General features: G+C 43.2%; 2 protein-coding genes across 2 annotated transcripts; one reads left to right on the forward strand and one right to left on the reverse strand.

Annotated features, from left to right (window-relative positions):
* Window positions 1-156: 156 nt before the first annotated feature.
* Window positions 157-4,884, reverse strand: plcxd2 (phosphatidylinositol-specific phospholipase C, X domain containing 2; the record flags this gene model as incomplete). Its single annotated transcript, XM_079181759.1, has 8 exons — window positions 157-316; window positions 2,153-2,283; window positions 2,545-2,655; window positions 3,414-3,569; window positions 3,694-3,747; window positions 4,214-4,333; window positions 4,485-4,621; window positions 4,782-4,884. The coding sequence occupies 8 exons, from the start codon at window positions 4,882-4,884 to the stop codon at window positions 157-159; spliced, it is 972 nt and encodes a 323-aa protein (XP_079037885.1).
* A 3,409-nt stretch (window positions 4,885-8,293) lies between these two features.
* On the forward strand, window positions 8,294-18,158 carry mak (male germ cell-associated kinase; the record flags this gene model as incomplete). The annotated part of the gene is made up of 15 exons (XM_079181235.1): window positions 8,294-8,397; window positions 9,860-9,914; window positions 10,340-10,461; window positions 11,443-11,525; window positions 12,375-12,507; window positions 12,689-12,860; window positions 13,311-13,478; window positions 14,184-14,429; window positions 14,533-14,756; window positions 15,061-15,200; window positions 15,544-15,687; window positions 16,464-16,550; window positions 17,229-17,348; window positions 17,646-17,741; window positions 17,998-18,158. 15 exons carry the CDS (start codon window positions 8,294-8,296, stop codon window positions 18,156-18,158), a joined length of 2,055 nt encoding a protein of 684 aa, XP_079037361.1.
* Window positions 18,159-18,477: the final 319 nt, after the last annotated feature.

Consider the following 18,477-nt stretch of genomic DNA (forward strand, 5'->3'; position numbering starts at 1 on the left):
TATCAAAGCAATATAACACATTATTATTGAAAATACATAATTGGGACTCCAACATTATGGAACAACTGTATATCCAACAACGATGGAGGAATCTGTCTTCCGACCTCCACCACACCGCGGGGTCCACACATATTTGTCCTGTTGTGCAAACATGTGTCATCTCCGTTTAGGATCCTGTTCAGGCAACAGCAGGTTGTTGAGTTTGATGACAATGTTGGCAAAGTCGGTGAGCTCCACAAAGTCAGAGGTGATGATGTTGACCCCCTCCTCCCCCGGCCTCTGAGCCTCAACCCAGGACATGATGGTTGGCAGGTTTCTAGAACCAGCAAAGAAGAGAGTTTGTATTAGAAGGCAAAAAAATGACACCCCTATTTTTGTTACACTGAATCACTTGAATTAAACTGTTCCACTGGCCTTGCGAACATATCAATATTTTAACAAAATATCTAGGGCCAAGTTTCCGTCTCTAAGGGTTATAGTTATGGCTTTATCGTTGCCAGACTCCAATCAGTTGTTCCTTGCCTGAATGTCCGTCTGTCCACCAAATTTAATGACAAGCTGCTGATAAGCTTTTGAGATACAGTATCTTGATGTGGGAGAAAACGGTACGGATGGAAAAAGGGTTAAAGTGAGTGATGTTTGTGTCTGTCTGTCTGTTAGTCAGTGTGGGAGTTCTTTACCACCATTGTTTCAAAATCATTGCTTTGCATTCAAATACTTTCTGTTATGGTTCTTGGCATAGAGGCACAAACACACACAAAGACTGTGCCATGTCTCTGTAGCTGTATCACTTCCAACACCCTTAAATTCTCCACTGTGTTTGAGCCGCCAGCAGAACAAAACCAGGAAGTCAGAATGTTTAACCAGCGGTGATAAACAATCCCTTTTCCTCGGAAGTGCAAAATTAGGCCGCCTCCTGTCTCGCCAGAGAGTCCGTCCAGGAGTTTTATACCCCAGCATCAGTGGCTGTTTCTCTCACTTTTGAGGGTATGGTGGGTATGTACTCTGAGTCAGGATTTCCTCTGTCATTTCTACTAAAAGCTTTGGCTCAACAAGCTAGATGGCTGCTGGAGTTGCGCAGATAATTTTAGTCCGTGCATAGGAAGTAAAATCTCTTATCTGAGAGATGAAATGGGTTTCTGTTTGATCCTTCATAGTTTGGAAATGGATAAAAAGGATTATAGCTAATCCTTAGTTAAATAAACCAGTGAGGTGACAGAATTTTGTAACAGAGACGTCAAACTTGAAGGTGCATGCTTAGACAGATTCTTATAGGCGGTATCCTGTTATAAGTAGAAGAAACATCCACACTGGTTTTTAATGCTACACTGCATTATCCATCAGAGGGTGTGGTGAGTAACAGATACACAAACAGCTGTGCCAATCACAGGGAAGCATGAGTAACAATAGGTCAACAAATGTACAGAGGCTTCTTCAGGAAATCATATTGTTGTCTAGATGGGCGCAGCATGGCACGACGTGAACACACAGCACCACAAATCTGCAGCCACACACAGACGTTTTATCTATTTAATTTATACAATGATGATAGATATAAATAAAGAAATGTTGAGGAAGCCACCTAATCTATTTCAGTTTTAATTCTAATGTATCTTATGCCATAAATTCAAACATTTACATCATATTTATAAATGGGAAACAACAGCGTTTACACCGTCATGCATTTCAAGAATAGAACATGAAACGCCAGTTGTGTAAAGGAGGTAATGACACACAGCCATTGACTGGTTGGAGAGTGATTCTTTAAAATGGCTTATTTTAATTATTTGCATCATTCTCTTATTACGTTGCATTTGCTCCAAGTGTTTAGTTTGCTCTTGTTGATAAGGCCCTTTTTCAAGAGCATGAGCAAAGATGAAGATCCTCTTTACTGCAGGCATTTGTAGCATTTACTGTACTGCCCTCTACTGGCCGCATGCCTAAGTAATGAAACGGACATGAGCAAAAGAGAAGCAGACAAGGTCCAAAGGTGCATGAGCACATATATGCTCACCAATGCTTAGACACATGTTTAATAGCAAGGTATATGTAAAGCTTAATGTATCCAAACTACCAAAAAAGTTGACATTGTAATGCATGTATTCACATATACAAAACCTTCATAAAATACCCCAAACGTATAGTGACTGACCTTTCCACCAGGTAGCTGCGCAGCCCCCAGACCAGGCCCTTGGCCACGGTGTTAACTTTGGGTGTGAGGATGGCCTGAGACACGTGGAAGGAGCCCTGCTTGGCCCTTTCCCTCAGCGTAGTTTCCAGGAACTAGACAGGAGAATGTCAAACACACACAGTTGAAACACAGCAAATGTCATCGAAAGCACCCCTTGATGTGAGGTGTGTGAGGAGTGACACAGCTGGTGTAGTTGATGTCTAAACTGGAGATTATTTAGCTTGAATCCTACATCTTGTAAAAATAGCAAATCACAGTTATATTTGTATTGATTTTCCGCTGAATGGGATGAAAGAAGTAGACATGGGCCTTCATGGTGAGTAGTTTTCAGAGCCATTGTTGTTTTTTCTGACCTGTGTGAGCTTGTTGGGTTGGGTGGTGTTCGCCCAGGGAGCGGGGATCTTGTTTCCCGGCCACATGACAGGAATGCCCTGAGCAGATGGATGATGGTAGAACACAATCACCTGAGGAGAAAAGCAAATGAAAGACAGCGAATAGATAAGTTTAAAAGACTACACAACTGATTGGGTGTCTCAATGACACTTTTAACAAGAAAGATGGCTGGAGCTGGTTATTGTGCAAATCTATCCTCTGTACACTCTCTCTCCTACTCCTTTGCCAACTAAGCCAGTCACAGATTAGGGTCATAGGAGCAGGAGTTAAACAGATAGCATCGGAATGAGACACGGACATGCACGGAGAACCACGAGGAAACAAAATCGCACCTAAAACAGGAAGCACACTCACATGAATGTGCATGTGGAGCTTCTCGTGTCCACATATATAAGTATGCGTGTATATAAAAAGAAATGAATGAAGACAGACCAAAATGAAGAGTGCGAGATGAGGCAATCAAGGAAGAAATGTAGGGAAAGCCCCCCAAAAGATGATTGAAGAGAAATGGAACGAGAATGTGAAGAAAGGATCAATGCTAAACCATGAAAGACGGAAATGATGGAAGAAGGGTTAATGGGATGATGTCCTCACTAATTGACTAATTGAGGATTACCTGTCCACAGGGGTTAAGTGGGCTGTCCAATAAACACACGCCTCCATGCCGCTTTTACTTGTACATGTATATGAGCTTTAAATAGCCTGAGATCACCGGAGTCAATACACACACACACACACAAGAAAACTAGTTGGAAGTGAAAAAATATTTGTTTTGAAATGTTTCGAGGAACGTTGTACGTTCACTTTCATGGATGAATTCTGATCTCACCTGGTATTTGTTTTGCCAGAGGTAGTCCAGAGTGATGCTCTCCACTGCACAGATGTTACACAGCTTGCTGCCAAACACTTCCTTGAGCATGTTGATGAGGTACACATGATGCTCTGCTCCCATTGCATAGTAGTGGTTGAAGTCAAGAAACACTACCTAAATCATCCAAACATCCGAATCACATAAGTGTGCCAACGCCTTTTATCTATGACCATGCTTGTGTATCTGTGCTTTCTTCAAATTGTATTTCATGAAGGACACTACGAAAAGCGCTTCTCACCTCTTTCCTGTGTCGGTTTAAGAAGGAGTTGATTTCTAACAAGCCATCGCACACCTGTGGGGGAGAACAGAGGTACGAAAGGTTGGAGGTACTTTCCTGCATCGAACCTAAAAGGTCTCCCCGTGTCACACGGGGGACAGGCACATGTCAGAAACCCTCATTTCTGAAGAGGGATGCTTCCAACTAAACTCACAACCTTTGATCCCCGTTCAAGGGCATCTCCATCCCACTACTGACAACATGGGACGGTAGCAGAACACATTCTCTGCTCATGCTGTTGGACGAAATAAAGGACAGACATCTGAATAAGAGGAACTATTGGAAAACACGTTCAAATGTACTTTTGATTATTTGAGGACTTCAGACATCTGATCCATGAAAGACAAAAATGTTAAACATTGACGGATAATACTGGACTGTGACTGATTAAATCAAACATATTTAAATCACAATAAGAAACAGCAGGAGATCGTAGCCTAATGATGCAAGCGTTTAAATGTCAGTATACTCCACTGCTCACCTTGTGTCCAAACAGGCCATGGATGAAGTAGATCTCATTTCCCTGCTCTCCTGGTTTGGAGGAGACCCGGAGATCAAAGTAGCGAATTCCTGCCTCCAGCTGCTCTTTAAATGTCAGGTTCTAGGAATACAGGCATGATATATTACATTATAACAACTGGCCACAAAACCCAGATTTTCTGGCCAAAATAAATCATTGAATATGTCATCTGCAAGCTATCTGGCTCCAGAGATGGTTAGGTTTGTATATGTCACTGATCTGAACTTAGCACCTGGGTCATGGACCACTTCACCATGACCTTCTTGGCCAAGACGCTGAACATGGTGGCGAGGTACTTCACGTATACCTTCTGGTCGGGTCCCACAGGAGCGTGCACATCTACCCAGTAGGTGAACGAATCGTGGGACCCTGCAAGAGAGATGATAATGATGAGGAGAAAAGAAAAATGAACAGATCACATCCAATTTTCAACCGTGCAGCTTTGTTATCTTCCCGAAGTGTACAGTGATGGACAGAAGAAAAGACGCGGAGATACCCAAACGTCTTTACGCACGGACATATAGCTCACCTGGCACGGCGAGGTGTTTGAGCGGCATGGCACTGAGCATGGAGGGGAGCGAACCCATCCAGTCGGCATTGACATCGCCGATCCCCGCAGGTCGGGTCTTCATTTCAATATCAGTTTGTCAACCCCCCCCCCCCCCCCCCCCCCCCCCGCCCCCGCCTCAGGAAACCGCTTTCCAGTGCACATGCAATCCCGGTGACGGAATCCCGTGCGCTCCCAACAGGTAAAAACTACAGCGGATCATCTTGCGATGTCTCAGTTAATCTAGGCAACACATAGGACCGGTTTAAGACGTCCTGTGACTCGCACCAGATCGAGTATGACCCGTTTCCTCGCCCGGTTGTCGGTAGGTTATTGCCTGCGCGTCGCGGTGCACAGTTCTCCAGCCGGCGAACCAGGCATCCGCTGACGAGACCGACCAGCGGGTAGCTAACGACCGTGATAATCCTCTTAGAGCAAAATTCTCCTCGTTATCCCCTTCTCCAGCTTCTTGGCTTTACCTGCCTCATGTGTGTGTGTGTGTGCGTGTGTGTGAGTGTGTGTGTGTGTGTGTGAAGACCATCCCCTGGACACACGCAAACACACAAACGCAGGGTCCAGACAGATAGGTGACAGATTGGAAAGTTGTCTCAATTGTAGGCGGATTTGTTGTGGTCTAGAATCAGCAACCCGTGACTCAGGCTGCAAGGATGAATGCTCATAAAGCATTATTTAGCACATATGGATCATTGTTTGCGACCTCTGAGACAATGGGGAGGACAAAACTAGGCTAAAGTTGATGCTTCGACATCAAAAGGTGTGTGTTCATGCTTTGGTCAGTTCTATTCCTTTATATCACATGGATTCATTACGTTTAACTGCCCGGTTGGACATGGCGCGTATGGCTTGGTGTAGTCGACTTATTAGGCCACAAAGGGCTACAAAGAAACAAATTCCAACATAAATAGCCATTAATAATAAACTACTGAAACGCGTCTTTGCCGCTCTCTATTGGCCGCTATGAAAAACCACGGCCCGACAGCTCCATCTATTGGTGCAGCGCGTGGATTACAGCTGTGTCCAAAGAGGTGGTCGAGTGAAGAGCTCTCACACTTGTCACGTTTTTTGTCATCCCAAATATCAGTGTTGTGATTGCTCTGGAATAAAAGGGACACGTGTTTGGCAGATTTTTTTTCAGTTCAATCAGCTGTGTTTTGGGAACAAATTATTCATCCTTGTCAATTTTGGTGTGGAGCTTACTGTATAAATAGCGTAGAGTTCATAAAAAAAAACCCTTCACCTGTGGCTGTAGTTCCTGTTTTGTGTTGGCTGTTTGAAATCACTTTGTCAGACTTTAAATACTTTAGGACACAAAATGACTTCATGGAATATTATTATCAAGACAACTGAAAGTTAATTCAATTCTCAATTTCGTTGTGGGCAAGGCTTTACACTTCCGCAGTCCCACAAAGCATTGCGCCCGCAAAGCCACTCGTCCCCTGGCAACTTAAACAAGCGTTGCGTTTGTGTGTGCGTTTCCATGGGGAGCAGTCACGCGCGCACACACGCGCCCTTATCGTAAGAACTAGGTTTAGATACTACGTGCATTTTAACTGAAGAATCGTCGTGTTATCTGCAGGACCAGACAACAGCCGAGCAACGGAACTACACCACTAAATGGTGAGTTTAAAATAAAGAAGGAAATCATTGCAAACAGAAGAATGGGCCAGAATAAAGGGGGCCAGGGAGTTGCTCTGTCAAAGCTGACATGTCAATAACAAATGTTTCTCTAGTTTTGATGTTTTCCTGATGAAACAAGGTTCCACTGTTTATTATTGGCTACAGAAGTTTAAGCTGGTTCATCAAAGCTGCTATTTCTTTAGAGTTAGGCTGACGTCTTGTTTTATGGATAGCATGCTGTGTGTTATGTTGTGTGCATGACAGCAGAGTTACATATGGGAAGCAATAAAGTACACCTTTCTTTTACCAAGTAGGCCTAGGACTTATTACATATTAAAGGAACATGATCAAATGTAACTGTTTCCTTTCCACTGTCAGGTTTGTGTCTGCGTTTGTTTTCAATATAATTGACCTTGAATAGCCTGCTAATGTCCTGTGGCCTGGACAGGCTACATCTTAATTCCCTTTAAATCCCTCTACAACAGATTGCCATATGTGAAAGCTGAGTACAAGCCAGCAGTCCAAGACTTGTCTTACTGCTTATTGTTTCAGTGAGGCTGGAATATCAAGGAGGGTTTTTGTTTAGAGAAATCATTTCTACTTTGCAGTGGAAAATAAAGTATAAATTGAGGAGTATATATAGACTACGGCATGCAAAAATGATGACAAATCTTCAAACATTTACACATTTGTAATTGCACCGATGATTCATCCATTCAGTGATTATCAGGAGTCATTGAGCAGTTTGGGCATTCTCTTTAGATGCGAGTTCCTGGCCCCATCCAATGAATCAAACACACATCTCATTTTGTTCAGCTGCCCTCGGCTTATCTGCAAACTGCATTTCCTTTAACCTAATAAAGCAGTCTGTTAGGAGACAGGTTCTAATACACTTCATTTAAGTGTTAAAATCCTTACACCCAAATGCTCACAATCATTTGGCTTTTATTGCTTAGAATTTGTGTATGCATTTCAGTATTTACAACCAGGAAAGCCAAAAATGACAGGGTTTAATTTCACTACGCATATTATGTCAGAGTATGCATTGGGTTCTTTGGTCAAGTCTTAGTTACACGCAGGGCGACTGCTGTTTAACCAGCATTTAGAGCAGCATGTTGCTACAGAACAGTGACCAGCTATGCATTTAAAAGGAAAATAAAGCATATCATGTCACTAAGTATGAAAATCGCTGTTTGTGTTTCCTAGTCCTTTGTCTGAATCTACAATGTAAGAGAGTGATCACTGTGGCGCCAATCAAATCCTCTTGACAGACGCTGTGCTTGGGGAAGGTAGTGGATGCCAGTAAGCATGATGGTGATGTAACATCCTATTTACATCCCTGTGGGCCTAATCTGCCTAGGGCTAGCTTTGTCATCTCCCTTGGGTGGTCATGTTGGAGCCTCTTACTAGTGTGACACACACCTAATCCTCCTCACTGAGAGAAAAACAAGAAATGGTTGTCGCTTTTCTTTGTCCTCAGATCTATAAAAAAAAAATCCTGTATAGTGGGGATTATCCAGGAGTGGGTAAAGCTTCTAACTGTTGTGAGATTTGCGGCATTTGTAGTTGACTGGTGGTGATGTTTCTTTTCTTCAATGTCACCAAAGGATCCAAAAGGCACGGTGTCAACTCTTGGCTGATCACCAGGATCCAACCTCTCCAACAGCGGATCAGTTACTGCAAGATGAGTTTGGATCTTCAAGAATTGGTGAGCGTCGTGACACAGTGGCCGAAGATTTGAACTCTTCTCGAGAAGAGGCCGGCGAAAGACATTTGGTCAATGAATCTGCGGTGTGTTTCCTCAACTTGTTTTATGCAGGAGGAACGTTAACAAGCTGATGACACCGTCTTGAGAGATGATGAATCGCTACACCACCCTGAGGCAGCTGGGTGACGGCACCTACGGCAGCGTGCTGATGGGGAGAAGCAACGAGTCCGGAGAACTGGTGGCTATCAAGAGGTGAGGATGGTGATCATTTTTAAAATGTAAATATAGTTTCTCAGGGCAATATATTTGTATAATATGAATATTGTGTGGGAGTTTGGTTATTTTGATATAGTGACGTAGCTTCAATATTTACTCTCACCAGTTTAAAAGGCTGCTTTACATTTTAGTGAAGCTATACAGTTGGCTGTTTTCACAGCATGTCCTAGCAGGGTAAACACAGGTGTCATTGGTAAATTTAATTATTAAGGCCACACTGTAATCTGTGTGTCAAAGCCATTCCAGTGAGCCAACCTGCACAATACCAGAGCATAAATGAGCAGGGCCATAATTCATGTCATTAATCACACATGTGTTAGCCCTGCAATGACATGTCAAAATGGCTGCTGTGAAAAGGGAAATTAATAAACTTGGTATTAATTGTGTCAAAGTCCATGTTGTGTACCCCTACTTTATAAAAAATATAATGTAAAAGCACCAATAATCACCCCCAAAATATCATCCAATTATTGATAGCAAGAAATGTAATAAACAATGCTGTGTTATTTCATTGTGACAATATTAGAGTAGAGTAGAGACTATATGATGTATTTGTTCCAATTTCCCATGTACACATTTATTTTTAATAATGTATCTCTAATGTTGACCCACCATAACAGTTCTACAGAGCAGATGTACTTCATATACTACTATAGAAGTATATTTAGTATACTGTCATATTTTGCTCTGGATAAATGTCATGCTCGTGGTTTCCTGCCATCACCAGGCCAAACAAACCAGCTTACATGCCTTTGTTTGAGCAGCATGGCAGCAGGGTTCAATAATAGATGAGAAACCGTGGAGATGCGTCCACCGGTTGATCATTTGGTTACCATGCAAGACAATACATGTGGTGACGGTGAAAGGGAGTGAAAGTAGAGGGAGTGTGTCAGGTTGCCGACATTGTGAAAGGGACCAACGAAACTGGCAGGTGTCCAGAGAAGAGGAAAAAAGATATCTGCACATTCTGTAACTCTTAAATAACTCCGGTTGGAGGGAGCGGCAACGGTGATCAGAGGAGATAAGCCATCGTACAGGTGTCCCGTATAACAGCTGCCGTGTGGTTTTTAATGTACATAGTAACACATACTCGATACAACTGACAATACAGCCATTGAGTATGTATTTCACACTTAATTCAAGTAGATAAGAAAAACAATAAAGCCTATACGGTCCAGAATGGCAATTCATATCACTTTACATTCTAGAGCTTTTGCTGGTTTTGTTCTTGAAATGAAATGACCTGAAATTAGAGACACCTAAAAAAAATAAATGAGCTGAATTATTGATAAAGACACACAAAAGAATTGTATGAAGACGGGGACTCTACTGTATGTTTGGTGTAATTTATATGCCCTGCAAATGTGTTGCCCTCCATTCTTTAGCTGATGTATATCTGACCTGTACTCCAAATGTAATGTCTCTGTTTCTCTCCCAGAATGAAGAGGAAGTTTTATTCATGGGAAGAATGTATGAACCTAAGAGAGGTCAAGGTAAGGATGGTGATACTTTGGACAGGTTATGGGACAGCTTTTGGCTGCTTCCAGAGCAGAAAATATATTTTTATTGGCAAGATAATGCTGTGTGATTTAAGCGATAATGTACGACAGCTCCGTTAACACCGCTGACAGTTGGCTTTCTTAGTGCATCTTCGCATTTAAAATATTGCAAATCAACTCTGTAACCCGTGCTTTAAAAATGTCACACACTGAAATAATGATCGGGAGCGGTAATTAATGTTCTACACATTAAAAAAAAATGCTGCAGTCTCTTTATTGTGCACTTAAAGTTACTACCTCCCATTACCCTTAACTACCCGCAGGCATTTTCTGATTCACAATTGCAAAGATTTTATGTATTTGTGTGTGATTACATGAGTGCCATCATTCTTACCCTTTTCCACGACTTGTCACACCAGTCTCTGAAGAAGCTGAACCATGCGAATGTGGTGAAACTGAAGGAGGTAATCAGAGAGAACGACCACCTCTACTTTGTCTTTGAGTATATGAAGGAGAACCTCTACCAGCTTATGAAGGACAGGTAAGAAGAGCAATACCACACTTTTGCCAGGCGAATGTCTTTAGAAGGTGTATAACACAGCGGCCTAGTTTGATGCCATTACCAGAACACAAAAGGAGTTTCCAAATGTCAGCATCTGGTCAGAGTGGTCTCTGGAGCACAAGTGGAATATTTCCTATTTCTGTCAACACACCTCGCTCTCATAAGTTGCCGTGCAATAGGCTCTTCTTTGAACACAGCTGCCACTAGACTAACACCTTCTCGGGGGGGGGAGCTCTGATGTTTTTGCTAGTTTGGAAACCCCAGGTGTACCCTGCACTTACACTCACGTGGGTTTGTCATCCGTGTTGTTTTTTTCAGCATTGTCTTTCCAGTTAGTTTGCGTGTACAAAGTCAAGCAATGTGTATGCAATGATGCTTGCATTAGCTAGGCTCATGAGAATTCTGTCAATTTTATGTTTACAGAAGAAAGTTGTTCCCTGAATCAGTGATAAGAAACATAAGCTTTCAGATTTTACAAGGCCTGTCATTTATTCACAAACATGGTAGGTGTGCCGTGTTCCCTTCATGCCTTGCAATTGCATGAGAGTGGCAGCACACTGCAAGATTCAGTGATGAAACGTGAAAACTTTAAAAGCTATGAAATATGGAATATGTTAACCAAAGAGCTGAATTGTCAAACTGGTGATTCATTTATCAGAATCTTGTAGTTTGTGAACCCTTCATCACTGTCTCATCTAACTCACTGGTCTGCATTTCTATAACTAATGGATGTGTGCAAGTTTTAAGAATATTACAGGAAACTCAATTTAAACTTGTGCATGCGTAAATGCGAGCAAACATTCACAGCCAGTCTGTATTTGCCTTACAGTACATGCTTCCACACATCCAGGGAGCTCATGCTTTTTCAGGATTTCTCTTCCTTTTAACTGCTTTTGCTGAATTTCTCTTTTACCCCCCCTTTCCTTTCTTTTCTTTGCATCTCTTTGGTCGACTGTTAAGAGAGAATAAGAAGTTCTCAGAGAACGAAATTAGGAACATCATGTTTCAAGTGGTGTCTGGGTTGGCTTTTGTACACAAGCATGGTAAGATGCTTTACTCTATCATTCCTTACCTGTGTAAAAGTAGCACGACATTTCAGTAGTTTGTTTGGGTGTATATTGTAAAAAAAAAGCCTTGTAATTTAGTGTGACCCTCAGATAAGACACCACAAGGGCGACAGGAATCCCGGAGCGCAGAATACAGACAGGGATTAATACAGGTTACAGGAATACAAGGAATTTAACTTAATCCGTCGAGTAGATATACTGCAGGCTGATGAAGCAGGTGTGCAGGTTTGGAGGGCTGATTAGCTGATTGCCGACAGGTGTGTATGATGAGCAGAGTCGGAGTGCAGGGAGAGCCAGGAGGACAACGTCCGCACACAGACACAGACGGGGGAGCAGGTGCTGGAAACACAGTACAGAGGGGAATGCAAGGAACACTAGGAAGTGTTAAGCTGGATAAGCACGGCCATGGCTGTGACAGTTAATACTGTAACTGCTAAATGCACCGATAACGTTTGTATTTAGAGGCGTTCCCTTTCATATCTATGTGGTGGATAAAGTACTGTACAAGCAAGATTAGGTAACTAAAATAGCTTGGTTAAGGTTAGAGAAACACTGTTGCCATGGTTGAATAATGACAATGTCAATGTTGAACACTCAACATACTCAACATACTTCAAACATGGGCCACTGCTCTCGAAGGCAAATATACACCCATTCAGCAGCTCCCCAGTTTTCCTTTTTCTTGTGCTATCTGAGTTTTGTGCAGCATTTGCAATGAATATAAAATGTAGAATAGTTGCATATGATTGTAATGTGGTCATTTGGCCATTGTATAGAGTTGACTCTGTACACAGTAGCTCAACTTGATGTTAAACCTCGCCACAGGTTTCTTTCATCGAGACATGAAGCCGGAGAATCTGCTGTGCATGGGTCCAGAACTGGTCAAAATAGCAGATTTTGGACTGGCCCGAGAGATCCGCTCCAAACCCCCCTACACAGACTACGTATCTACCAGATGGTGAGAGTAGTGTCCGGGCGTCAGTAGCCTTCTAAGACACGGAGAAGAGCTTATGCATCAGTTACAGTGTGATACACCAGACGAGCGCTTCTGCCTTGTAAAATTCACATTATGCTTTTTGTTCATGTGGATATGCAGTACGAGTTGTCGGCTGGTTTATTTGAGTGTGTTTTCTGTCCAGGTACCGGGCTCCAGAGGTCCTGCTCAGGTCCTCTACCTACAGCTCTCCTATTGACCTGTGGGCTGTGGGCTGCATCATGGCTGAGCTCTACACTCTCAGACCTCTTTTCCCGGGGAACAGTGAAGTGGATGAGATCTTTAAGGTCTGCCAAGTCCTAGGCACCGTCAAAAAGGTGAGAAGAAACTGAATGGAGTGAGGTGGGAACAAGTGACCTTTATTCAGGGTTTTACCTGTGTTAAAAATTAGCCAAATCCTATCATTGGGGATATTTTTTCAATTAAGTCCTTTACAAAGTAAATCCATATGTAGGCAAAGAGCAGTGTTGCCCTCTCTGAACAATTGGCAGACATACGTTCAAAGACTTTCCCCAAATCCATAACTATTTCCTCTGATTGCTAAGCAGGGAGCGGTCAAAGCCAATTTATGGTATGTCCTGGTCTTGAACTGGTATGCGACCTCAACCACAAGGGCAGTAACCAGTAACCAACCACTTATGTACTGTATATGTTCCATTGTTCATGGATGTATTGCATGTATCATGGTTATAAAAGTGTATTAGCGCACAAGAGGGGAAAAGTGATAAATATAATAATGAACAACATCTGATTGTTTCTTTCCTTAGACGGATTGGTCAGAGGGCCACCAACTAGCGTCTGCTATGAACTTTCGCTTTCCCCAATGTGTGCCGACCCACCTGAAGACCCTCATCCCCAATGCCAGCAATGAGGCTATCGCCCTGATGAGGGACCTGCTGCAGTGGGACCCCAAAAAAAGACCCACTGCTGTACAGGTAGGCAAAACCAAACCTAAAGGTCAGGTTATACAGTAAGAAGTCAAGGCTTCATTTGCCACGTCTGGTCAATGTAAATGCCATTTATTAAGAGTGAAAGCCTTCTGTACCATAAATCAGCACATATGGTGACAAAGCATCATATGTCTGCGATTGGCCGAAGTATTACCTGTGATCCAATGACACATTTGGACACACTTGGGCACACTTTAATTTTTAAACCTAAAAAAAAACTACCTGTCCTCAGAGAGGTCATTTCAACTACAGTGCAAGACTCACCACTACATGCGGATTATCTCTTGTCCCAATACTGAGATTGCATTAGCATGCTAATCCCAGTCATTTGACTTCATTCACCCTACCGCTGCAAAATGTGCTTCCACTGCCCGTGTGCTCTGCGCTGCATAATGATATCATTTACAACACATGGTCATTACATAGGTAGACATAATTATCATTCCACTGTTGGATCGCTCTGTGGTCCCTTAGTAGGAAACACCTTTCCAGAGGGAGTGACGATGCTTTTCCATTCCCTGCTTACAAAGCACCCAGGTGTAAGATACACATCTAGTTTCAGCCAGTTCTAAGGAAACAATTAAAATGCTTTTTAAACTTACTTAAGTCATTGACTCTAGCGATGTGGAGCACATACGGTTGCAGACTATTCTGAACAACAATGCTGTTTTCCTTTCTCTGCCTGTGTAGGCCCTGCGTTACCCGTACTTCCAGGTAGGCCAGATCTTAGGGCCTCGCCCTCAGAGCCAGGAGATCAAGAAGGTCCAGGCCAGGCCGCCGGCCCAGAAGCAGGTCTCAGAGTCCAAGGCTGATCCTCAGCAGTCTTCCTCTGAGTCCAAAGCCTCCACATCCTCCTCCAGAAACCAACATCAACAGCCTCTTCAGCAGATTCCCCTTCCCCAAACTGAGAGTAAACCAGGAGGCCTCAGCCATGCAGTGAGTGCCTTCATGCAAATCAGACCTTTATTTATTGTATTTCATGTTATAGATCTTCTAAGGAGAAGGACTTGTAAGACAATTGTATTGTCTTCATCTGCAGAAAGCAGCGTCGCTGGGCAGCGAGAACGGTGGTGGTGGTGGTGGTGGTGGTGGTGGTGGGACGGGGGTGCTGAAGAGTGGCCGTCGTCGCTGGGTCCAGACAGTGGCCAAGACCTCAGACAGCTGGGAGGAATCCGACCCGCCAGAAACCGCCGCCTCCCACTCCAAGAAACCCAGCCTGGGGAACGCAGAGGAGGAGGGGAGCCTGAAGGAGCACCGCCCACAGTAGGTGCTTTGAGGTCCTAACAGGACTGGATTTGCAATTTGGAAGAAAAAAAAATGTAAGCATTGACACTGCAACAGTGCATTGCAGAGCGCCACAATATGTGTTAAATGTAGCTGTCTCATGTGTTATTTGAGACGATAGTTGTGAAGGATTGTCATATGGTGTAGTTTAAAGCATGATCTATGCACATGCAATATTTTCTGCCCAATCTGCATCAATTATTTGATAAAACTTGATGGGATGCACTTCTCTCCAACAAATTAGGTGCTGTTTGCCCTTCAAATGTCTGGTCTCTGTTTTCAGGCCCAAGGAGCAGAAACCTCTGTATTCCTTCAGCACAGTCACTAAGCTACCCAACAATGTTAAGATTGGCCAAATGGACTCTAATCTCCCAGGATCTGCTGCACGGCAGCACTATCTGAGCCAGTCACGATACCTGCCAGGTAGGACTGCATGACTAACTGCCAATTGGGTAATCTTTATCAATGGAAAGAGGTCATCAAAACGTAGTGTTATACAAGCAATCGGAACATTCTTTTATAACATCTGCTTTTATACAAATGTATATGCTTTCTTTTATCTATGTAAGGTGATTTATTGCCAAGCATGACTGCTGGTAGATTTAATTACCTTTTGATAAATGGCCTACACGTCCACTAACACAGATGTCAATAAATATTGGTCATTAAAACAGGGATCGTCCTCATACCCAAAAAAAAAACAATCAGGCACCATTGCATTCACCTGAAGCCACCTGATCATAACATATATTTATGTTGCTTTAAGGGTTGATCGGCAAGAATCAGACTTGTGGAGATAAGGAGTTGAGTGCTTTGACGCTGCGGGACTTGTGGGAGAAGTCCTCAAACACTGTAAATAAACCGCTTGCTCCTATTGGAGGAGGATTATCCGTCACCAGAGACAACGCGGGTAAGGACTAACGTCTAATACAGAGGTGTTAAGAGGTTTGATGGAGTGTGCAGTGGGACGGGGCTCGGGTTCCCAGATGTTAGAGGAATCCTATCTCATTTAGCGATAAGGGGTAATGCCAGCACCGCGACTCACTTTCTTTCGCCATGCAGTGGAAACCTGGCGACTGTCAGTGTCACGTACTGTTACATAATATGACACTTTGTGCCACAAAGGGAACGAAATGCTAATGATGCAGCTAATGTCTCCTGATCAGTAGTTATGGAGCCCTTGAAAAAAAAAAGCAGTGTCGGGAGTGAGCCTAAGTGTCTGCGGCTTGAGAGAAGGGAGACTACTATAAATCATTTGTCATGCAGACAGACACGCAATATGTGTCCCCGCTGTGCTCTCCTCTTCTGTCTCTTTCTTTCACTGTCTCTCCCTCACTGTTGCTTATTCATGAGATTAAGGCTGTCGGTGGAAGATCAAGTGCTCCTTAAATTGCCCCCCCCCCCCCCCCCCCACGCTCATTTGTCCCACCTCCCAACACTTACACACAAACACACACCAACGTTTGTTTTGATACACTTATGAATTCACCTCATGAATGTATTTTTTTTTTTCTTATTTAAATCATGAAAAAGTAGTACCGTTCTTTTTGCTTTGTCTCGTTCTGTCAACTTTCAGCTGAGATGCAGCTTCGTCAGTGATAACATGTGCATGATATTTTTCTTCTTCTTCTTTCTCTCTGATTGCATGCATATCTCCTCCGACTCTACTATTTGGTGCGAGACTAGAAGAGAATGCCTCTAAATGTGAGGATAGCCCGCCAGAGAAAACTGTTGTTAAAGAGAGAACACTGGAGAAAATCGATCTCTCCAAAGGTATTTCACCGAGATGACTTCACGTGAACTGCTTTGTTGTATTTCACAGTTGGAAGCTATGTTGTGAATTGACTTAACTCTTAAGTTGCTATGCTGAAGCTCTTTTGTGTCTACCAACATTGTGGTTGTAGTTGTAGTTGGCTGATACAACAAGCTTCAGGTATTCACCCAGTGACTTATTAACATGCGAAAGAAAACTGCTGCTAAAGGCTCAGCAGGAGACAAGGGTACAAATACACAGTTTAACCAGAGAACTAAGAACTCCAGTGGCTAAATAGATGTTAAATTGCACTACAACCACAACAACTTCGTAAAGGAACAATGAGGCTTTCCACTAATTACACTGATAACCATCTGTGGCTGCTGGTGAGGCAGATCGATGGAGACGCCGGGGAAGCTGAATGACTTCAATCACACGGCCTTAGTCATTTGTTTGGGTCCTCAGTAGCTGTTGCATATGCAGTAGCTACTTCACACACGTCCACACAAATCATTTGTATCAGTAAAGCCAAGTGTGAGAACATCTATTGGGTGTGTTTACGAACGTTTTCTTCATTTGCGCCGATTTTGTGTTTTAAATGGCGCACATTGTTACAGCTTATATGATACATGGAGGCTGTAACATTAAAAAAACATAACAAATAAAAACCCTTGAACTGTGTCTTTCTCCTCTTCTAGGGAACTTTGTAAGCACCAAATACAACCTCTCTGGTGGTTATATCCCTTCAGTCCAAAAGAAAGAGGTGGGCTCAGTGGGGCAGAGAATCCAGCTTGCCCCTTTGGCTGGCCAGCACGCAAGTAAGCTTTTATTCCATCCACGTGAAGCTGACAAAATGATTCTTGATACTTGTGGGTCGGATAACCTCCCCTCGTATCCGGCTCAGAAGGTTGCACTCATCAAATCTTAAAACATCTATGTATTCTGTAAGAATAACCGCCCTCTTGTGTGGCCGTCCAGTACTCGGCCATCATGCCGTGCCTGACAATTCCTGCTCCTTTACACTATTCAGTTTCCAGTTTCTTGCTGGCACTATTTCCATCCAAGCTCTCACTCACTGGCACTGTGTTTCTCCTCTTTTCTTTTCACTCTTTCAGTCAATCTGTCTTCTTCTCCTGATAATAAAAAAGACAGATCGAAATCTGCAAAGCCCAAGCCCATATCCGACTCATCTTTGAGCGAAACTAATGAAGGTATTGCCGTTAGAATAGTTGCTATTAGGCTTTTTGTTGATTTTTTTTTATGATTCTGGCGTGATTACTTGTGTTGATAGCGGAAAAAAAGATGTCCTGTACCTTTGCTGCTACCAACAATACCGGTGTTGTATTTACTTTTGATGCCATTTTATAAGCTGGTGTCGGTGTGTAAAGACAGATACCTGACTATATAGATAGTGCATTATCACTGTATATATTGGAGACAAAATGACTGAAAGGCTTGTTCCTCCAGATTACGAGGGCTGGAAGAGGAGGGCAGACAGAACTCAGATGAAGGGGAGCAGCTACTCGGCCCTGGGGAAAACTTCCGGTAATCTCCTGACCAGAGCTCCCGCCGTGCAGCCTGTCCACGGCAGGGTGGACTGGACGTCCAAATACGGTGGAACTCGGTAGTTCAGAAAGAAGGCCATGCAGCTTCTACCGCCTGTTGGGACTGTTGCCTATAGTGGTATACATATTTGGCAGGAAGTTAAGCCTAAACACACTCCAACCTGGGGGGAAATGCTGTATGTCCCCTGAAACAATACGGCGGTAGATCTGGTAGAGGACAAAAAGTAGTCACACAAGATGTTCCTTCCCACGTTCTTCAAGGAGACATTTTCCTGCCACAATGGCATCACTTTGTTCCCAGTGATGCACCTGTAAGTGTGCATGGAGTCTGTATGTTTTGACGGTGACGGTTGCCATGATGCTGAACCAAGACGGATCCTGT

The sequence above is a fragment of the Pholis gunnellus genome (genome assembly GCF_910591455.1).
Source record: "Pholis gunnellus genome assembly, chromosome: 20".
Classification (NCBI taxonomy): Eukaryota; Metazoa; Chordata; class Actinopteri; order Perciformes; family Pholidae; genus Pholis; species Pholis gunnellus.